This window comes from Emydura macquarii, unplaced genomic scaffold (genome assembly GCF_026122565.2).
Source record: "Emydura macquarii macquarii isolate MOO-44397 ecotype Brisbane River unplaced genomic scaffold, CSIRO-AGI_Emac_v2 contig_2417, whole genome shotgun sequence".
Taxonomy (NCBI): domain Eukaryota; kingdom Metazoa; phylum Chordata; order Testudines; family Chelidae; genus Emydura; species Emydura macquarii.
In genome coordinates, this window is record NW_027132554.1 from 2,277,988 (window position 1) to 2,300,682 (window position 22,695).

Genomic DNA, 22,695 nt, shown 5'->3' on the forward strand with positions numbered 1-22,695 from the left:
GGCGGTGGAGTCCCTTTCAGGTCAGTCCAACAATAAAAGATGCATAAAACCGGTTTGTTCTCTTACCAGAGTCTACAGCCTGCACGCGGACCGGAGAATCACAGCAGATTGTGAAGCCAAACCCATCCCTTCCTCGGGGAATTGTGATCTGAAAACAGACATCGGAGTCATCCTGTTAAACGGGAAGGCAGCTACTGTGTGCGACCAGTAAGAACCAGCCCCAGGACTTTTATGCCTGCATAAAAACAGAGTCTGTACGGCCAACTGGAGAGGGATGGATGAACTGTCCGGAGACAACAAACTACTGTCAGTATAAAAGTCCTCACACTGCAGACAGCCAGGACTCAGCTAACGTATCTGATGCTGGACTGCAGCCAAGGCCATTTAAAAGGCCATTTACAAATCACACAAAATTTGGCATTGCAGTCTGTGAGCAAGTGAGCTGCACATACTGTGCTACGGCAGATGACACAATTCCCCTCCCATGAATTTCTCTTGATAACCGAGGGAGTCTTCTAGAGGTGGGATGAAGGATGGGTTAAAATTTTGTGCTAATATATTTTCATTAACTAGGAGATGGCTTAAATGAGTTCTGCCGGGCAGGGATGGAGTGTTAATGGGATTTTTCCATCACATTCAGGGAACAAGCAAAAGGCTCCCCTGGCCATGCTGATCCGGAAGCTGTGAGTTCTCATTACTAGAGTGAAGTTCAGCGTCCAGCGGGAGCTCAGAGTCACAGCTCCTGTAAATGTTATTCCAGAGACGTTTGTCGTGTTTCCTGATTTACTGAAGAGGATGGGGGCGGGGGAAACCAACTGACCCAGATGATTTCTGGAAATAAACAGCCAGGAGGACGGATCCCATTGAGGGACCCAGTATAAGCAGCCACAGATCCTGTCTAAGGAGAATTTAGTCCAAGCTTCTTTATGTTTTTGCTCTAATAAAGGGAAGATGTAACCATAACAACATTCGGTTTCCGGAGCTACACACCGTGTCTCCCAGTGTTTGCCCAGCATGGCAGTGGGCTTCGGAAGACAAACTCCCTTCCATTAGCATCATCAAGGGCAAGCCGAAGTCCCTCTCCTTTTGAGCTTTGGTGACCACAAACAGGCCAAAATGCTGGCGGTGGCTCTGCAGCTTTGCATCTTCTCCGTGCTTGGCTTGACCACAGGGCAGGCGGGGAGAGGGGTGTCTGGGCCAGAGAGTTCTGACAAGAGCTCTGCCAGCAGCTCCGTGGGACCAGCCCCACACCCCCTGCAGCAGCGCTCAGCCCCGCTCTGCAGAACCTGTCCCCAGCTCTGTGCCTTGATCCCGGACAGAGATGAGGCTCTTAGCCCTGAGGGGAGAAGGGGGGTTCATGTCACTCGGCAGTGACCCCCTAGCCCGTTCAAACGTGCTGGTGGCGACATAAAGGGACAGGGTGAAAACAGCACCGGCTTACACCCCCCTGTGGGTCTGTAAGTCACAGCTGGAGCTTTCCCTGGCACAGAGACGCTGTTTCTCCAGCTGGCCCAGCGACAGGAGAGTCTATTCCGCCCATGTAGCCTCAAGAGACCCAGCAGCTAGCCACAGATGATTCATTACCGAGAAAGGAGCCTAGTTCTGCTCTTCGCGACACGGTGATCAAAAGACTTGGGCTCTGTCTGTGCTGCAGCTGCCAGCGCTGGGCCGGGATGCTGGGTGCAGAGATGGCATGTGATTCCAGGAGCCTGGAGGGCAAGGAGTTATCAAAACTACACCAGGGTAGGGGAGCGGTGGGGGGAAGGGGCGTTATTTCAATGGTTTTGGGAGGCTAAGAACTAACCTGGCCCAAGACTTAGGTGGGGTTGGCCCTGCTTTGAGCAGGGGGTGGGACTAGATGACTTCCTGAAGTCCCGTCCAGCCCTATCTTCTGTGATTCTGTGAGTCACATTACACCATCCCCACATGCCAAGTGCAGTGGAGTTCCTGGGTGACACCTTTTATCCAGCCCAGAGACTGGCTGGGGGACGTTTAACAAGGAGACTCCCGCTCTGTCTTCTTCCCGTTTGGACTGTGAAGCGAACTCACTGCCCTAAAGAGCGTGCAGGGCCACGTATTCACGCGCCTACAATTCCAGCGGAGCCTCAGAACTAAAGGTCACCCTAAGTCAAACAGGAGAACTCAGCCAGGGGGCTGGGGCGATCCCTCCGTCTGCCTGGGGGCGAGCAGCATCCCCACTGCAGGCCATTGGGGAAGCGGGATCAGAAACGCCAAGGCAGCTTCACCTTCACGGGCCGCAGTAAAAACACAGGCGTGGAGAGACACCGCGACAGACAGAACCACAGACAAACCCAGTCACACAGAACTTGGAACTTCCCTTTGCAAGGCTCAGCAACAGCCAAGTCACTGTCCCACGCTCGCGTCCAGCACGGCTCGTCTGCCTCATGTATCTCTGATACCCACAACAAAGGATCCGCTTGCCAGTCTGCAGTGCCACCCTTCCCACTAACGAATGGTAAACTGGGGTACTTCCTCTCAGCTTAGCACTTCCCTGGGACACACCGAGTCATTACAGCACTAACACTCTGGCCATTAGGGCAAGCTGAATGCTGGGTCCCACCACGGGGCCGTCCACCGCTGGACCGATCTGCCCGTAAGCAGTCACAGACCATTTATACACAGACACCGACTTGCTTAGCATTTTCATGATCTTTGCTATAATGGCATTTGCAAAACCATCCTGATAAAGCAGCACCCTGGAAATAACGCGACACACACACACACCCAGAACAGCCGGGGGAGAACACAGACAGGCGCATACACTGAACTCGGACTCTGCCATAGACATGCACAGACACACCCCAGCCGGATTCACTTCGCATTCGGATTAGGGTTGGGTTCCACAGACCTGTCTGTATCTCCGCTCCGAGCACACCTTGCAGAGTCCATTGAAGCGATTCATGATTACCAACTCTAAACTCGCTGCTAGCCCATGGAAATTAACTCCCTCCACGGAGCAGGAATCCTGGTCTCCTTGTATCACAACCGCATGGAACAAGCCACAGTGAAACTGGCATGACCGCCCATGGGAACCCGGCTCTAGAGAAGAATGGCAGGAAGCCACCTTTCACCTCCCAAGCCCCTGTCTGTGCTGTATGCCGCTTTACGATAAGCCAGAGGGCTTCCTGAAAACTCCAAGTGACAAGGAAGAGAGAGAGTTTTATATTAAAATTCCTGTCAACTATTCAGTATTCCCTAGTCCCTTCTCTGTTGATGTGGCTTTTGTTCCTGTTGCATTCTTCAGAGGCACAGAGCGCTTTGTTATTGCAGCGTTCTCAAAAACACTTTGAGGATGTGTAAGCACAAGCTTCACTTCATTAAAAGGACCTCTTGCGCCCGTTTAAAGATACAGGCGGTAAAGTGATTTTGCTTTAGGAAACCAAGGAAGAATTTGTTTTCGCAGCACACACATGCACAATGCTGCTTTGTGTTTACAGAGGGTGGGGGGGAAGTACGACCAAAAGCTTGGAGGTCAGTTTAATTGACACCCACGGTTTAATGCCAGAATTAAAGACACAGCAAAACTCTTAATCAAGCCAGACGCACAGTGCAGAGTGGATTCCGTGACATGGCCTCTTTTCACGCTGCAGCCGCAGCTCCCAAGAATGCCGGAGTCAGAAGGGAACCCATTTACAATGCAGCTAAACAAAGCAAGGAAAAAAGGCCCTTCCAGACTTCTCCACAGGACACGAATGAGGAAAGGCTTAAAAACCCCAACTAAGCCAAGTCCCAGCAGTCACGTTCACTGTGGCATGGTCTAGTCTAGTGGCTGCTACAGAAACCCAGGCACAGGTGGATGAGAGGGATTTTAACTAGCACCCTGTACTCCCTGGGAGCAGAGGACAGCGCAGCTCAGTTTGAAGTAGCTAACCAAACTGGCCCTGCAGTGTCTTGCCCTGCCAGTCTGGTGCCGTGCTAAGCTGAACGGCTGACGTTCTGCCTGCCCCATTTGTCATCTTTCAGCTCAGTGGTGACTGTGAGAGAGGAAGGCAGGGCTGAGGGGGCTCTGGGTTGGTCTCTCTTGCTCAATGCTACGGTTTAAAAGAAATAACTGAGACTACAGCGGAGGGACGCAGCGAAGTGGAATTTGGCACAGATAAATCATAGGGGCTTTTGGGCCCAGTTTCCGACGCTAGTCTTGCATTCATGCTGCTGTTTCCCATCCTTGCCTCTCCTATAAATCACAGAGGACTCGTCTCAGGCGCCCCATTCTCACGGCAAAGGGTTTAATTTAACCTCCACTGAAAAGACAGAGGGAGAAAATGCAGCACGTTCAGACAACTCAGCAGGTGTCACGGGACATCCATCCCGGCCCAGCACAGTGCCTTCTAGTCAGACAGCTGAGGCTGCTTTTCCAGACTTTGGAAACAAATCATTCCTGTAACTCCAACTCCTCTCCCTGAACTCAAGCAATGCCCCTTGCTCTCCAGCCCCACACATGTGCACAGCCACGTCCCTCACATTGGCAGGCGGCCCCGTGTGCTGTCAGTAGCTCGTGGCCTGTTTCCCACACGTACCTCACCTCTGTGGCCCAAGCTACGCGGCAGCTACAGCCACTCCCCGGTTAATAACCAGCCTGCAACTCTCTCGGCTGACCTGGTGCGAGGCACCGAGTCCACGCTGCTGTCTTTGGGCCTCGCAGGCCTACACCTGCCACGCCACCTAACCAGGTACGTGCCAGTGCATTCTGGGACATGTGGGCACCTCTCTCATAAGGACCCAGCAGGGGCAAAGTTCCCAGGAGACATGTACATAGAGCAGCAGTAACAGCATGTGGGGCAGGGCAGAGAGCTGGGAGGCAGCCTGGTGGCATGGTCAGGGGTCCAGTTCACACAGCAACAAAACAAAGCGCTGACCCAGAGGCAAGAGACGAGCCATGGGGCAGCCTAGGCCTGTGGCTACCAGGGGTCCTGGCTCCTGGCTGTGCTGCGTGAAGACACCAGTGGTGTTTGGAGTCACTCCCTGGTTACAAATCCGGGTCATAAGCTGGAATGGGGACAAGGCCTGAACAGAGAGGGGAGCCCCTTCCCGATTGCAAAGGAAGCCCCCACGTGGTGTTCGGACAGCCTGCCACAGAGGAGCCGCACACACTGCGCTCTCTCTCATGCAGACTTGACTGTCGCGCTTGGATGTATAATTCAAACACTCTGGCTCGTCACTGCGGGTGAGAAAACCATCACAGGGCTGCTCATTTCAGGTCCCCCGCCTTGCTCCAGGACCCCCCCCCCCCGACTTTCCTCTCCCCCTGCTAGTCTAGCACGGGCAGCCCCTCTCTGTCCTTTCACGCAGTCCCGCTAGGGTGGAGATGAGAGCCTTCTTCTCTGCAGTTCCTGCCCCAAGAACAGCCTCCCTCTGGCGCTTCTCCCGCCTCGGCACTCCTGCCCTGCTTCCGGTGTCACTGGTGCTGTGCTGCGCCCATTGGGCTCCGCTCGTTGGGGCAGGGCTGGCCCTCGTGAGCCTGTCACACCTACCTTGAGCTGCTCCATGTTCTCAGCGTCCCAGTTTGCCTGTGCAGCCCCCTGACTGGCCAGCGGCGGCTCTAGAAGGCAAGAAAAAGAGGACGTCACACAGGCTGCGCCAGGCCCCATGCAGACACTCAGCACCCTGGGCCCAGCCGAGCAGACAATGCTCCCCAGGTCCTGCTGAACCCCCCAGCACCTAGTGTGGAACGCCATGCCTGATGTTCAGGGACGTGCACCGGGCACCGGCCGCCCTGGGGAGAAAGGGATGCAGCTCGGAGGAGCCATGCCCAACAGCATGGTTATTTGTAAATGGACCCCTGCTCGCCTCAGCCTACGCCTCAGACTGCGCAGTGCTCCTGCAGGCTTGCTGCTCACCGAACCTGGCCCTCCGCGTCTCCAGGGCTCCACAGGGTGCAGCCTCAGATTTACCCAGGACTTTCCAGACTATCCCAATCTGCCAGTGCGGAGAGATGCTGTCTGTCACACCTACCTATGGGTCTAATCCCTGCTGCGACCACGAACCTTAGTGCCGTCCTTAGCTACAGAAAGCCATGCACTGCCTCCCTCGGCCCCACAGTGCTGTTCTGCCTCTGCATTAGCCTGGCATCGCTACGGAGCCAGGCAGCCGGCGGAGCTCAGGGATGGCTCAGGCGTGTGACGCTGGCAGACCCGGTGCCACGTGTGCCATGATCCCCCTGCCGCAGCTGAACCCCGACAGACCCCGGCTCGCTGGGATCAGCCTGGCTCGCCTGCGGTAGGGCTGTTAAACAGAGACTAGGGGTCTAGGACAGCGTTTCAGATTTAGACTCCATGGAATCCTTGGGAGCTGTTGGGGCACTAATCTCATTTCTCACATCTGCATCCCATGCTGTAAGGGCCTATCTGAGCGGCTGCATTGTGAGCCTCTGTGGCTGTGTAATCACCAGACAGCAGAGAGACATTAACTACGCGAAGGGCCGACTGCCAACCGAAGGGGCTACGTCCTGCCCGACGGGAAAGGCCCATCAACACCAGACAGGCTATTGTAGGACAGTAAAGAGGACAAAAGACTCAGTTGTCCTGCTCTGCCTCCCACCCTCGAAGATGAGCTCCTCCCATCAGCCGAGTGCAGCTCAGAGCGCATGGGAGGAGGGGGATAAACAGAAGGGACTGATTATCTCTATGCTGCTTGGACTCCGGAGGGCAAGGTTTTCTAGGAATAAGAGATCCCCATCTGCCTAGCCAGGGTTAGTCCTAAAGGACACAGAGCGCTTGTTCATTATAGAAACTTCTGTTACCTTTTGCAAGTTAAGATTGTAACTCATTTGTCCGTGTCTATTTACCTGCTTTCCCCCTGTAAAGAATGCTCCGGTTTCCTTTTCCCATTAATACATCTTTAAACGGTTTATTAGCAGATTGGCTACTAGCATCTTTGGTGTAAGATCAAAGGTGCAACTGACCTGGGGAAGCAACTGGTCCTTTGGGACTGTGAGTAACCTGACTATTCGCAGTGCAAGGGATCATCTGTCACAAAGGCAGGCTCACCTGGCTGGCAGGGCAGATCAGAGCACCCAGAGACAGTCTGTGACCCCAGATTTAGGTGCCTGAGGAGTTTACACTGGTTGGTGAAATCTAAGCCTGGATCACAGCCCACGTGGGCTTTGTGGCCCAGTTCCTGCCAGTCTGCCTGAAGTTGGTGCTCACATTCTTGCGTCACCGCAGGCAGCCTAGGGGCAGCTCACGAGCTGAGCTCAGCGCCGGGGCTGGCACCCCAGTGCAGCCCTGGGGGTGCAAGTTACTGCTCATTGAGGAGAGCCTGGGCTGCTCTGAGGATGTCCCCGTCTGACATGCTAGGCACACACTCAGGGCAGCGAACCCGTCACTTCTCGCCCCACCGCGGCTACCCTCTCATTTCAGCACACCAGCTCAGTGAGAGCTGCCATGAGGATATCTCCTCTAGCTGGGCATCCCGGCCCCAGCTCACAGTGCAGACGTGCCCACATGGCCTTCGGAGGGCAGATCTTCCCCTTTTACCTTCCCTGGAAGAGGCCAAGGCTGGATTTTGCAGAGGCCTGTCCAGGACTAGCAGAGTTCACACACGGGGATGGCTCCAAGGCAGTTTGGGGTCCTAGCCCTCAGTTCCCTAACACCCAGGAATATGGCATCGACCAGGGACTGGGTGCCGGAGCTGCACGAAGCCCTGCAGGATGGGCTGTGGGGCGCTGCGGTGTCCCTCCAGCCTGTCTTACTGGCACAGTCCCAGTTTCTCACGTGATGCCGTAACACCCTAGGGCACTTTCCGAGCACCTGAACTGCCCCGGGGTTTCATTTCCTCCACCCAAGTCTCAGCGCCAACGTCCTGCCGTGCCACGCTGCCTGCCAGGAGCAGAGGGCCCCGCAGGGTGACGGTGGCAGCTGAGCGGCAGAGAGAGCGCAGACGCTCCCACAGCGCACGCCAGCAGCACGTGTTCAGGCTTTGGGGGAACCTCCTCCAGCTCCAGAGAAGGCCCTGCCGCGTGATACGCCCAGCTGCGGCTGTGGCTGAGGCTGGCAGGAGGAGCCCAGTGCGCCGTGGAGCACCCTGCACCCCGACGAGGTGTCCCGAGTGCTGATGTCCAGAGTCACCTGGAGGGCGGCAAACGGGGGCCGCCAGCCAGGACAGCTCCACGCAGCGCAGGCCGGGACGCTCTGTGGGGCCACAGGGCTCCAGTCTGAGCCTCCCCAAAGGCCCGCATAGGATACCTGGAGGCCAGCTCCAGGAGGGGGCCTCTGCTAACCTGGTCTCCACCCAGTGCCGAGGGGAATCCATGCCCCTTTCCATGCTCTGCTACCTCTTGGGATGTGCTGCTCCCCAGAGCATGCCGCTGAGGGCGACCCACCTCTGCTCTGCTTCAGACGCCGCGTGGCCACCTTCAGGTGCTTGGTCCTGCCCAGGTCCTCGCCGAGGAGATAATACCAGCCGCTGACTTCCTGGGGGGCAGAGAGGGAGGGTGAAAGCCGCAGGGCTCAAGGCTCAGCAGGGTAGCTGCACCCTGAGCCCCGTGGGAGAGCGCCGCCGGAGCAAAGCCATCAGTGCAGGGCTGGCTGAGCCCCAGGAGAGCACAGAGCGGGCACGAAAGGCGCCATCTACACCCGGGCGCTTCCCAGAGCAGCTCAGCTCAGAGCTGGTGGTCTTGGGGCCCTGCGGGGTCAGACTCCTCAGTGCTGCCAGTGGGTTGGAGCCAGCATGAACACAGGGGCATGCCCTGGGGCAGCCAGGGCCCAGCGCACTGTGTCTGCACCGGCTGAGCTCAGGGGGTGATGTGCGAGCCGGGCACCGCAGCAGATAGCAGGCGCCTGCCTGGCTCACTAGCGCAGGCAAGCTGGGAGGAGAGTGTGGGAAGGGGGACCAAGGATGCAGGCAGATGCAGAGCAGGACAGGACAAGACACTGGGAGCTGAGGGCACTGGGGGCCGCTGAGGCGGGGGTGACAGAGCCCCATGTCCCTTGCTCAAAGACTCCTCACCTCCCTGGGGTTATTCCCGCAGAGGGACTATACAAGCCTGCAGACTCCACAATTCTACTAGAAACCTGATGTATATGGACTTTCAAATCATTTGTATGTATCTGATTGCTCTAATCCTTTAACATTTCTCTTATTGTTTGTTTCTTTCTTTTTATAATAAACCTTTAGTTTTAGTTACTAAAGGATTGGCTGGCAGCGTGGTATTTTGGGTAAGAACCAAACTCATATTGATCTGGTGCAGTGGCTGACCCTTTGAGGTCAGGAGAAACTTTTTTAGAAAAGAGTATAGAGTTTAAATAACTGGTCTCGTTATTGGACCTAGTGGCCGATTGGGAGCCAGAGACTGAAATGCAGTAAAGGGGGCTGTGTGTAATTGTATTTTGACTTCTTGATAACCAGTGAAGGGAATCAGAAGCACTGTTTGTGCCTGGTTGGGAAGTCTGACTTCAGTGTCACCCGCCAGTGTTGGGAGAATCTGCTCTCCTTTTACAGCCTGCCCTGACCTTGGCATTTTCAGGTGGCTGCCCTAGGCACAGACGGGGTCACACGGGGCATGCCCTGCTCCCAGCAAAGTCCCAGCCGGGACTATCCTAAGCGACTCACTCCCACTATTAACAACACTTAGCGTCTAATCTACCTACCTAAGACAAACAACAAACGATTAAGGAGAACAAAAGGGACTGAGCACTTGCGATGCAAGTAAAGGCAGTTCCAGGACCGTCACAGGCAGAAAGAAGGGACTGAGGGGGCGTAGGGCCGGCAGCACCTCATGTACCGCGGCATGTGCGCGGGGCTCCAGGGGGCACCGGAGCCGGCCCTACGCCGGGCACTGCTGAGGGGAAAGACGTGCCGGTAACCGTGCACGGGGCGTGCACACACCTACCACGGAATAGACGTGAGCAGGCACCTGAAGAAGAACCAGCAGATTTGAAAGCTGCATTGTCACAAAGTGCCAACAGGTGGCAGCACTGGCTTGACAGGACCCCCTGCACCCCAGGGGGGCAATGATGGGCAAGGCCGGCCCGGGTCCAGCCATTCCTGCATTTCTCCAACACGCCGAGCGACAAAGCCCAGCCGCTGCGAGAGGGGCAGCCGGTCCCTCCCACCCCCGCTGGGAGCAGGATTCCCGCCAGCAGCGGCCAGAGCCAGAGCCGGACGCGTGGGTTGGTGCCATGGCAACGCTGCGGTGCCCTTGGGTACCAGGCCCTGAGGTGCAGGTACAGGTCAGCCCGAGGCGAAGGAGCAGCTAAGAGCGAGGAGAGCCAGGGATGGGGAGCCAGAGGGGACAAGGCGGGGTCTCGGGTTCTGGAATTGCCAGACTGGATCAGAGCCGAGGCCTGTCTACTAGCCCAGTGGCCTGTCCCGCAGTAGCAGGGAAGCGGGAGGTTTTATCCCCCTTGGGTACATCTGATGCCCTCCTGCCCCCCTCTGACTAGCCAGGGTTCCTCGTTCACTCTGCCCACATGCCCCCCGCCCTTGCTGCTCCCCACAGCTGGCCACTCCTGGAAATAGGATTCTCACCCTCTCTGCCCCTCACTTTCCTCACCTGTCAAATGGGCTCCGCAGGGTGGGGAGTGCAATGCCCAGCTTCTGCAGAGCACTTGGAGACCCGTGGCTGGAAAGCACCCCAAGGTGCTACTGCGCCGGGCTTCAGAGGCTGTACCAATGCCTCGACCGTGCGCCTGGCCGTGGACAGAGCTACAGAGCCGGGGCGACGTGCTCCGTCACAGCGCGCGCCTCTGCGCAAACTGCCTGCCGCTGTCTGCACGAGCTGCGGCGTCCCGGCATTGCCGCAGCCTGCCTGGAGCGTTCGCCGCAGGCTGACGGCACAGCCGCCGGAGGGCAGCAGGAGAGCGCCCGCTGGGCCCCGCCTGGGAGAGCCGCTGAACAATTCCTTGGTGGCACCAAGCCGCTGACATTCAGCTCCTCCGCTCGCTCCCCAACTACCCATGATCTCCACACACGGAGAGCGACCAGCACCGACCACTGAGCTGTGTCCGCTGCCCGGGAAAGGTGGGCGGCCACCAAGCCCAGCAGCATCTCAGGGCTGCACTCTGGGCTGGGCCGTACTTGGATGTGGGTGGGAGGGTCGGGGGACCCCAGGTAAGGTGAGAGCTGCTGGCCCTTCCCGTGTGTCTCCCTGCCAGGGCGGCAGCCTCACCGAAGGGCTGGAAGGGGCCGGTCCCAGGGGAGACGTTCCTGGCTTTCACCAGCTGGGAGAGGGAAAGGCCCAACTCCACGTGGCAGGTCACAGCGTTCCCAGTGCCTCCGGGAGGTGGAAGGACAGGACATTGCTCTCCATACCACCACCATCACCGCTGGGCAGCCCCTGCTGGGGGGACCCCAGTTGCTGGGCTGCAGATCAAATGGGAAATTCCTCCCCCAGGAAGCAGGGCGCCCCAGGCTGGCCACGGCAGGGAAAGCAGAGCACCTCTTCTCCCTGGGAGCAGCACACGGCCCCTGTCTGGGAGGCACTCATATCCACCTGCCACAGGCCAGCCTACAGCTGGGCCACCCAGCCGGGGCTCACACAGGCAAGGCCGGGCAGCCTCAGGCACCCTTAACCTGGGCTGCTGCCTGGCCTGTGACAGCGAGCAGAAGACAGGGGCCCGTCGGCCAGTGGCCTGTGCCTCCAGCATCAGCAGGCGCCACTGGCTCCCCCCAAGCCCCACGACAGGTTCCGAGTCCCTCCCTCCACCGCCCCCAGCAGCCTCACCGTGCTCTGCTGTCGAGAGGGCGAGCAGGGGCCTGCGGGCAGGGGTGCCACTGTCAGCACTGCCCTGCCGTCCCCGCAGCCCGTGTGCGAAGCTGGGTGCGTGCTCGCCGCGCCGCCGGCCCTGCTTTCCTCGGCAACACAACCCCAGCTGCTGCTTCCCCTCCGCTCTCCTGCCACCTCCCGCAGGGGCCCTCGCGCCCTCACTCCCCGCCGCAGGGCGTCACCCACGGGCTCTGCAAAGACCCTGGGCCTCGGGCGGAAGGACATCGCTTCCTCCCACCGGGCGCCAAGGAAGAGCCCGAACCACGTGTGTGCCCCGTACCCACCAGGGATTTACCTTGTCTGGGGCCAGGAGAGACTTCACACCGAAGCTCATGCAGCCGATTAGCTGGCTCTGTCTGGAGAGGATTCAGGGAGAGGGGTTAGTGTCTCCCCTTAAACCCTCCTTGCCACAGAGACCCAGGGGCAGCTGCCCTGCCAGCATGGCTCCCACCCCGCCCATCTGCCAGGATGGCCTGGCTCTGTACAGGAGCGATATTAGCACAGGGCCAAGGAGACACATCCCCCACCTCCCCCGCCCCACACACACACTGGGCTTTCTGTCCTCTCTTGCAGAGAGCAGGAGCCGGTCTCCTGCACTGCCTCCCGCCCCACTGTGCTGAGCTCTCCAGGTCACTGCGTTTGCTCCACTCCGATTGTGGTGTCCACCCCAGACAGCTGGGTCTCTGCCATGGGAGGGGCACCGAGGCATCAGCGGCTTGGAGTTTAGTTAGTTAAAAAACACCAACGATCCTCAAAGAGCCTCTGCAGGGCTGCTGCTTGACGCCTGCTGGACATTTGCTGTGGAGCCAGGGGCAGCTCTGCATGCCCGGGCGTCCCTCCCTGTACAGCAGGGCCCCGGAGCGCCTGCCTGGCCCGGCTTTGCGCTAAGATTTGCCCAGAAGCTTCGATCTCCTAGCCCTTTACAACACCGGCATTCGCTGCCAGCTGCCACGCAGGGTCCTGAGACCTCAGCCCCGCTCCCCGTTGGTAAAGGAGAAACAAAGCTGGTGGAACGGGGCCAGGCCATTTGCTGGGGTGTGTGTTAAGACCCCAAGGGGTGGTCCCGCTCGTGCTGGCGGCTCCGTGGAGGAGTGCAGGACTGAGGAAGGCGCTGACCGGGGCTGCATCTTGAACAGAGCGCTTCCCTGCCAGCCGTGCGCCAGGAGTCCGAGTCAAAATGCACTTGGCCCACCCCCCGAAAAGGAAAAACAAAGAGTTCTGACGAGTCTTTAAAAAAATCTCTTCCCCCCCCCCATCAACCCGGCTTCGCTTCCTCCCTGCTCGGGACATCAGAACCCCACGAGCTCTCCAGAGCCTTCCACGGACAGCCAGGGGAACCAGACCTCACTTTCTAAGGTACAAGCCAAGCAGGGAAACTATTTTACAACACCCATTCCTCTGAGGCTCTCTCTAAACCACCCCCATCTCCCTGCCCCCAGCTCACCTCTGCCAGCAGGGGGGTTCCCTGGGCCATCTCCCCGGGCCAGGCCTGCCCCAGGCCCTGCTCTGGGAGGGGCGGGTGAAGACCGAGATCACAGCATGCGGGAAGCTGAGGGGCTGCTGCCATTGGCTACGGCTGCTCAGGGGCCAGCAGGGGCTGCAGTGGCGGGTGCGGGGGGGATGGCGCTTAAGTGACCCAACGGGGCTTTTCCTTCTTTAATGTCTCGGCTCCTCGAGGGCTGCACCTTGTTTGCACGCAGGCAGCAGGTGCACACGCCTAAATCAGCCTGTCTCCAGCGCCGGCTGCTTCCAGTCTGATGTCTGCCCCTGCCCCTCTGTGCCCATCTCCCACATGACGCCGGGGGGAGGCGTGGGGCCATTCAGGGTCACTGAGCTGAATGGAGCAAGCTGCATAGCTGCATTTGATGTTCCCATGGCTGCCCCCGTGCCGGGCATGAGAACCTACACGCAGCATCCGGGGTGGGCAGCGCGCCAGCCTTGGGCTACCCCGGGCATTGGCCGGAGCCGATGTCATGCAAGCGTCCCCTAGGCTAACGGTACCGCTCAGCAACGCTACCCACAATCCTGTGCAAAATGCTCCCTGGTCCCAGCAGAGCCTGCTGCTGGAACTGCAATTTGCTTCAACAGCCCCCCAGCACCGGTGGGCGGCACAGCCTGAGGTCCCAGCCAGAGTGCAGAGAGCAGTCAGCATCCACCGCTTCCCGGCAGCACTCGGCACAGCACGCCACAGAGAGCACCCTGAGCAGAGGTGCATGCCCTCTGGGGAGGAGCAGAGGCCGGGTGTGCAGACACGCACCCACCCCTCACCCAGAGCTCGCTCTGCTGCCACTGCTGCTCAGATCAAACAGCCACATCATGCCCTCGGGCTGCCCGCCTGACACCCCCTGACGTCAGGCTGGGCCAGGAGGCCAAGGGCTCTGAAGGAGCTCATGTGGAAGTAGCCTTTTTATCCCTTCTCCAGCCTTCCCAAGCATTTGTTAAAGAGACGGTTCAGCAGCGTCCCAGCCCCAGCCCTGTCCCGGCAGGAGCTTTACCTGGAATTTCTCTCTCGGTTCCAGACTGTAACCAGAAGGCGTTTTTGTTCATCTTCTTCTTGAACTGGGCTGTAACACAAGCCAGAGAGGCCAGGATGAGAGCACCCACCGACACCAGGACCATGCACTGATCGGTGGGGCTAGTGTGCCTTCCATGACCCAGCTGTGCCTCAGCAGATTCAGGTATTTTACCCCCACTCCCTGCCCCACGGATTCCCACGTGGATCTTCGCAACAATTGCCATAAATGGCAAGCGTCTCCAATGAGCCACTGGGCGCTAATTTACAAAATTAACGAGGCTGCAGGCTCCAGTCCATTTTTATTTGATCGTGAAGACCGCAGGGGCTATTGCGTGGTTAAAGAAGGAGACATTTGTTATCGACAAGCTGTTGCAAGGGGAGGTGAACTGTCCTGGGGCAGGTGCTGAAACACAGGTCAGGTTGTTTAAGGGGAAAGACTCGTAGGATAGACACATGTTAAACATCAAAGGAAGAACACCACAAAACCACTATAATTCATGCTCCTACATAATCACGCCGTGCCAGACTAAATATTTCATGAACGCAGAGATCTGACAAAGGCAGATCGGCCAGAAATAATGAGCTCTGCCAAAACGCTGCAAGCCGACAACCCTTTCCCATGCAAGGACATGCTATAGCTTTGGGAAATCCTTTTACCTTCCTTGTTCTTCCCGATCCACCAGCTCATGGCAGGCTCAGGGTCTAGGAAATGGAATGTTTTCCCCGACTCCATATGGATGCATAGAAGCTACCAAATAAGAAACTCCAAATGGGCAGGAGTATTGCTGTCATGCTGTGTATTCACAGCTTTGTGAGCTTCAGCAAAGCTCTGTTCAAAAGTTCAAGGCATTTCAGCTACAAGAAACAGCAAAATAATGTCTGTCACTCCTCATTTCGATACAGAACCTCGTCATGCATGATGCATGTTTATTAAAGCTAATCGTGTAAGAGTAAACACGGGATCTTGGCCGGGAGACGCTAACGCACCATTTGCTACAGTTCAAATTCTCTTCCAGCTCCATTCCGAACACATGCCCAGTTTGGAACACAACACAATAGAGGGACAGGATGGTACCGCATCTGACCCGTCATACTCACAAGAGAAAGTGCTCGTGGAAGATGGGATTTTTGCTGTCTGGAACAGTCTTGGTCTTTTGCCTGCATTTCCGATCAACATCTGGTACTACAGACATCTTGACGTAGAGAAACAAACAGCGCATTAGCCATCTTTAAGCAAACACAAATTCACCACGATTGTCTAGTGATCATCAGGAGACCCACACAGTCAGCTTTATGGACGGCTAAATCTCAAAGATCGGGTCAGATCTATGCTAGCCAGGCTTTTAGATCTCTTTGATCGACCAGGTCTAGCCACAACATTACAAAGCTCCTTCGGGCAAAGTGAAAAGCAGAAATTCTTCCTTAGCAGTTCAGAGGATCCAGTGTTTGATTTGCGCAAATATTCCTAACCGGTCTCTGGCCATTTAAAGAACCCCCCAAGAGGTCTGAGTCACACGGCGGGAGCACACTCAGTCCATTGCAACACACAATACTTTGTATTTTCTGTTAGAATCAGAGGAAAAAGAGATGGAAATGACCTACTAAGATGCCATCAATTTAACCAGGACCACACTGTAATGCTTCTGTGACAATAAATTCACCAGCAGAGGGTGCCCCAGCCCACCAGGTGCAATTAGCACAGCGATGCACACCGCACCTTGCTTGTCTTAACTCCCCTGGGGCAGGAGAGTTACTCAGCAGTCGGTAAATGCAGGGCTGGGGGGGCAGTTCAGGACTAATGGGTAGGCACGATGCAAAGGCTCTGCCTCGATTTCTGTGGGGCCCCAGAGGAAGGACAGGGAGAGGATGGGAGCCCAGTTGCATGCCTGGAGGAATTCACCCCCAAACCAGAAAGGGTACAGAACGATCGCATCCTCCTCTCCAGCTGAACCCAAAGTCCCTGGGGCGGCAGGAGAACCCACCTTCACATAGGAGTCGCATGCCCGGTACTCTTTGCCCATCAGGCCTTTTGCTTCCATAACTGGAAAGAAAATGAAAAGTGGTTGAAAAGAGACAAGGAAGGCGTCTTCCCGCAGTGCTGTGCCCGTGCCCCAGGGCCGGGAACCGAAAGCAGGGCTCCTCCTTGCCAGTCCTGACTGGCAGGATTAACCCAGACCTGGCTTACAGGACGCTGGCTGGCAGCCTCCACACCTGGCAGGCTCCTCGCACATGCACTTCTCTGCCACTGAGGCTCGTGGGGGATTGCAGAGAGAAATGGCCGATGGTTTTATCTGGAAGTAAAACCGTCCTATGAATGCGTGCGTCTGCGTGGGAGCTTTTAGGCAGATGCAGCCCGGCATCCAGATGACAAATTGCATTTCATTCGCCTGGCTTCACACAACACAGCGGCTACTGGCGCCAGGCCCCGGGCCAAATGTATCATCAAGTTAAATAGCAAAGGCCAGAGCGGCAGCTCCGCTCCACCCGTGCAAACCCAGCCTCCCCCCACTGACTGCTGTAGCGACGCAGCGTTCCTTCCAGCCGGGTGAGCAAAATCAGAATCTGGGCCCAGCACACAGGGATCGTAACTAGACCGTTCCCTCTATGATGCTCTGTCAGTGCTGAACGGAGCCAGGAGCTGCCATCCCGAAGACGGCCTGCCATCCCGCAGGAGCTTTGCGTTTACCAGGGGGAGACGTGTGTTCCTCTAGGTCAGGATCAGGCTGTAACAAGCACGCAGGAGCAAAGGGCTATCGGTTAGACCCTCTGCACACAGTCAGTCCAGAAGGGACCACTCTGACCATGCCATCAGATCTGCATGGCACAGACCAGAAGATCTCACCTGGGGACTCCAGCATCACTTCGGAGTATGCTGGAGCAGATGGATTTAAAAGAGACACCCGACTTGGTTTAAAGACGTCACCCATGTCTGCAGTGAGCTGTTTCAAAGGTTAATCACTTGCTCTGTTAAAAACACATCCCTTACCTGTAGTCTGAATTTACGCAGCCACTGGGTCTCCTTCTGCCCGTGTCTGCTGGTTAAAGATCTCTCTAGGCTCAGAAAGCTCCCCCCATCGTGAGGATTTATAGGTGGGGGTCACATCACACGCTGGCCTCCTCTTGGTTAACTAAACAGATTGAGCAGCTTCAGCCTCTCACGGTCAGGCAGGTTTCCGGACCTCAAAGCGTTCTTGCTGCTCTTTTCAGAACCGTTTGCAACTTGTTACCGTCCTTCTTGAAGTGTGGAGCCCGTTCCCACTAACAGGCTCAGTCTGGACCAGTCCCACCCCCAAGGGGATTGGAATAAAACACTGTGTTAAAGTCTGTGCCAGACGCTTGCAGCCATTTTTAGGTTCAGAAGAAGCCCCTGCAATCCCTTTTCCTCCAGTCATTGTTGCTGTAAACCGTAACTCCACCCTCGGAAGGCCCCACTGATGAGCACAGAATGGCGGGGTTAGAGCTGGATCCGCTAGTCCCTGGGGGCAGGGCATCACACCCACCACCATCCCCCCTTTCCTTCTGGCTGGATGAGAAGGGGCTGCGCTGCGCCAGGGAATGACAGCCTGGAAAAGGGTGAGGAGCACCAGCCTAAGCCACCCCACAAGCTGGGTACTGCAGCACCTTTGCTAAGTCCACTCCAGCTGTAAGCAATGGGCCCCGTGGGGGGACGGTTCTGCTCAGATACAACACGCACTGGCAGGAAGTTCTTCTGGTACCCAGCCTACACTTCCTCTCTCATAACTGCCCTGCCCATTGTGGCTCTGGGACTCCCCCGCCCCACAGCATCCCACCAGGGCCCTGGGCTGCAGCGTGCTGGGACTCCATCAGCCACGGCTGGTCAGGCGTTCCCAATCGCTGCTCCCCGGCTCCCCCGTTTGTCCTGCTGTTGAGGGCAGCTTCTCCTTTGGCCAGGGCCTGGCCTGTCCTGTTCTGGGGCACACAGTTACCTTCTGCAGAATATCTGGGGGATTTCCTGGCTCCATTTGTTACCGTGCAGACTGCTGCGCAGCTCAGCCCCCCGGCACAGGCACACAGCGCCTGCCCACAAAGCTAGACAGCTGAAGCAGACAAAGCCAGGAATTCATTGCCCCTATTTTGCAGATGAGGATCTGAGGCTCCCCCAAGCGCACTCAGCAAGTCCATGGCAGGAACAGAATCGAGCCCGTTCCCCTGAGACCCAAACCAGCCCCTTTGCCGCTAGACCAGCCACCCTCCTGTCTGCTGTCAGGAGCTCTCCACGTTCCAGTGTGCCTCCCCGGCTCTCCGACCCGGGATCTGCTCTCCTTGCATGTACGTGTTCAGATCCGGGGGCAGGTGTCAGTGTGTGCTGTTAGCTGGCCCGTGCTCTCCCCGACTAAGCCTCTAGCCAAAGGCCACTGCGTAAGACCTGCTGTTATCATCCGAGGGGAATGAGCATCGCATTCATGTCATCACAGAAGGGAAGAAGGTTTGAGTCTCCGGTTCCTTTCCCTGCCCCAGCACCTCTTCTCCTCGGCTCTTCCGAAATGAAATGCAAACGTTAGACGCAGCACACACGCGGGGAGCAGAGTCCCGGCCCCGAAGGGTGAGGAAATGCAGCCGGCAAAGGAGATACATTGGGCAAAAACGGGACCTTTTGGCTCCTTATGAGCCACACGGAGCCTCTTGCCTGCAGCAGTGCTCAAAAGCGTTGGGAGCCAGATAAGACGCTCCCGCTCGTCTCCCCTGTTGGCTCAGTAGAGGGGGAACAGGGAAATGCAGTGACCTCTGGTGTACAGGAGATCAGGCTGGCTGATCTAATGGACTCTTCCGGCTGTGAACTCTAGGAGCCTATGGGCAATGGAAGAGCTGATAGCTGGATGCCAGCAGAGCGACACCCGATCCATTCACATTCATTTTCATACCGATTTGTTTAAGAGTCTGCTTTCTGTTGGTCTTTTTTAAACACCTAAAAATAGCTGGGCGGAAAGACCTCTGTGCTGAGGACCCAACGCTCCTGCCCCTTCACGTCAGGAGCAAGAACGTTCCCAGGAGACATATCTGAGACCTCCAATGAGACCTCCAGTGCAACCAGCGAAAGCCAGGCCGGACATTCCTGCCATTGCTAGGTAAACAGCTGTGACAAGTCTCTCTGTCCTTCTTTGCGCCGCAGAACGACGCGTGGAAGACACAAGCCCAGCTTTCTGCAGGCCACCGGGAAGGTTCGACAGCAACATGCGCTGGCGGGGAGCCGCTGCTCCCAGGGTAACGGGAGGCTTTACGTACGGCTGTTTACGTCTGAAAATGCATCGAGTGGTAAGTCCGGGACACGCGGGCCAGGGGAGCGAAGATCACTGCAGAGACTTACACTCTCCCAGCTCTGCCGCTGGGGACGGGGGGTGCGCTGCGGATGTCGCTGGGCATTTCATTTGATGGGACCCTGTTTACTAAGGTAATTGGGCATCTAAACATGCAGGTCGGCCCCCGTTGGGATTTCCAAAGTGCCCACGCAGGTGAGGCACTTCCCTCCCGTTGAAAGTCAAGGTGTCCGACTCCTCTGGGACTTCAGTCCATCACCGGAGGGGCCTAAACTTCTCTGTCAGTCTGGCCAGGGCGCTTTGCCCAGCAGAGCAGCCTGCCCTGGGCGCCAGGGTTTACAAGAGCCCCGTTATCACACCCTGGGCACTGCAGGCTCCTGTACTGCCTAGCCATATTGCCAGGCACCGCGGGAAATCAACCCCAGCAAAGCCAGCTCACGGGGCCTCAAGGGCGCCCCACCCCTCCTGGGATCCGTGCCCCCGCGCAGGAGGGCTGGGGTGCAACAAGCGTGTCCTCGCTGCCCTGTGAGACTGAAGAGCCCGGACGCTGCGCGGTCGAGTGAAAGCCCCGGAGCTGCTCCCCACGCAGCAGCAGCGGCACAGCGAGGACAGCAACCAGCCCCACCTTCAGGCCCCAGAGAGCTTGAGAGATGCAGCGCCGCGTATCAAAGCGACGGGGAAACGAGGTGGTACGCTGTAAAACCAGGCTCGATGAATGGGGTGGGGAGACACACTCCACTCCCACCCTGCGCTCAGGAGCCAGCCGAGGGCCACTCACTGACGTGTTTGCAGAGGCGTCGTTACTGGAAAGTTGTTCTGTGCCTGCTCCCGGCTCGGGGCGGCCCATGGTGACGCAGAGCGGGCCGGACGTGCTGCGATGCCTGAATCGGGGCAATGCCGGGGACTCGCTCCAGGAAACCCCAGGAGGAGTGAGGCTTGGGGGGCAGGAGCGCCTGCCTGGGTTTGTTCCGAGACCTGGCTGGAGCAGGGTCCCAGAAGGCAGAGCCCAGCCCTGCTCTCCCTTTCCCTGGGCAGGGGGGGCGGCACCGGAGTTGTTACGGATCCCCGCAGGTGAGACCGCGCTGAGCCGCCCACCCTTTGCAAACACGCCACGTGGCTCTGCTCCCCTCGAGCGTGGCGGGCGGGCCCCAGGCAAGGCCGATGGCTCCTTCTGCTTTAGCAGCTCCAGGTCGAACCCGACTGCTCAGCCAGCCTCTCTGGAGACGCTGGGAGCAGACTCTGCTCTTGGACAGAACGGGAGAGCAGGCATCAGGCCAAGTGACCTTCTCCTGGGCTGCCCCCTGATCTCCTGGTGACGTGGCCCAGATCCTGCCATGCCCCCCCAGCGCCGTGCTACTGAGCATACTTACTGTGCAGTACGAGGAGCCTGTCCTGTATGTCGATGGACAGCTTCAGCTGACCTGGGGAAACAACAGGAGAAAAGAGCAGATGAGAGGCCGGTGCGGAGCTGGTCAGCAGAGATTCACGGCCAGTTGTGCCCCAAGAGCCAGCCCAGCGGGGCACGGAGGGAGCCCCCAGTGCTCATGGCTCTGCCCTCCTGCCAGCTTCTCCCAGCCACTAAACCTCCCTCCCCTACTCGGACAGCATTTGCAAGGCTGCTGCTCAGTGAGATGCTCCCCAGGGCCTGTGGCAGTGGGGAAGGGCTGGGAAAACCTAGCTCCTAGAAGGGATTTGTTCGTAAGGCTGAGAGATGTATGGCCGTGGAGACTTCTGAACCCTGGTGTAACCACTGGGCCTCAGCACTCTACTGGGAATTCAGCTGGAAAAGTCAGTGAAAGGTCAGAAATCATCCCAGTAACCAGGTCCCAACAAATCATGGCAGGAAAAGGTATGAGAGGCAGCCAGAAAGGCTGAATTAGTCCAAACAAAAAGGCCTGGGATAAAACTCCAAGGGCTGTGCTGAGATCACGCCTGGTAAACAGCAGCAGTGTGGGACCAAATACCAATGTGGAACCAAAACTGATGTATCAGAAACTAGGCCGAACTGGTGGACAAAATAATAAGGAGACAGGCTATTCCGCCCATTGCTCCCTTTGGAGACCTGGAAGAAAGAGACTTTTGGAGAAAAACTGGCTATCAGAGCTAGCTTCACCATCATGACTGCCTCCCCCCATCTCCTGGGATCCCGGGGCGTTCGTCATCCCGATCCTGACCAGAGAGAGGGACCCACACAACATCACCGCCTCCCCCAGCTCAAACACCACTTGGCATGAACAGGATTGGACTGTAACAAGACCAGCTCCAGCCCGTCTTAACTAACTTCTCTTTCCCCCCAAAGGGCAGTTATTACTGTCTTTAATACCATGTAAGGGTACGTCTACACTGCAAAGAGAAACCCACGGCACCAAGTCTCAGAGCCCGGGTCAGCTGACTTCAAGGCTGCGGGGCTAAAAACAACACTACAGATGTTCCCACTAAGGCAGGAGCCCAGGCTCCGAGCCCCTCCTGTGACAGTCTGCCCCCGTCGTTCGCCATTTTTACAAGACGATGATACATTTTGTGCAAAATAGGCTTTGTGAGGTAGCATCTGAAAACTCATAACCTGCTGAGCATCACTGACCTGGTAAAATATGTGTGGCAACACTGTATGTACAGTTATAAAATTCTACTGCATAAGACATGTTCCAAGTCTAGGGAAACAGCTTCAAACCAGTTCTCCAGAGACAAATGCTAGCCAACACCTCAGTCAGGTGTCAGCATAATCAAATGAACTATCAGCCGGCTAATCAACCAATCTTTCCCAGGAAGAAGGGTGTGAGCAAGAAATTTACAACTTGGCAATGGCACAGCTGGGAGTGCCTGTGTAAACAGACTGGCTGTCACCTGAACCCCAGCTGCAGATGATTCTCAAAGAAGGAAAATGCTGTAAGAAAGGGGAACACACTCCCCAGATTACTTCTCTCCCCTCACCTCTACTCATGGCATCAATAACATTGGTAAGACAAAAGAATCATCGCTGAATGGGGGGAGAGTCCTGGCTGAAGGAATCCAGCCAGACTGCTTTTGAGCATGGAGGGAGAGAAACCTTTTTGCTTCAAATTCCCTTTGCTTGTTAAAGCAGGTGTTAGTTTGCATTGCACCTTTCATTTCTTCATAGCCAATTCTGACTTTTATGCCCCATTACTTGTAATGACTTACAAACCCATCCCTCTGTAGTT

The 22,695-nt window shown here is 57.0% G+C and overlaps 1 protein-coding gene across 8 annotated transcripts in view; it reads right to left on the reverse strand.

Moving 5' to 3' along the window:
* The window catches only part of RGS3 (regulator of G protein signaling 3), a 193,338-nt gene that overhangs the window by 118,773 nt on the left and 51,870 nt on the right, over positions 1–22,695 (reverse strand). For 5 of the 8 annotated variants that reach the window (XM_067561509.1, XM_067561511.1, XM_067561510.1 and 2 more), the window contains 8 exons: positions 20,887–20,937; positions 16,223–16,281; positions 15,339–15,433; positions 14,221–14,289; positions 12,021–12,081; positions 8,342–8,432; positions 5,493–5,560; positions 67–148 (listed from right to left, as the gene is read on the reverse strand). In XM_067561509.1, coding sequence (XP_067417610.1) covers positions 67–148; positions 5,493–5,560; positions 8,342–8,432; positions 12,021–12,081; positions 14,221–14,289; positions 15,339–15,433; positions 16,223–16,281; positions 20,887–20,937 — 576 coding nt within the window. Of the gene's footprint in view, positions 1–66; positions 149–2,869; positions 2,986–5,492; positions 5,561–8,341; positions 8,433–12,020; positions 12,082–14,220; positions 14,290–14,897; positions 15,148–15,338; positions 15,434–16,222; positions 16,282–20,886; positions 20,938–22,695 lie in introns of those variants that run through there. The other 3 variants (XM_067561514.1, XM_067561516.1, XM_067561515.1) reach the window with 3 other exon arrangements.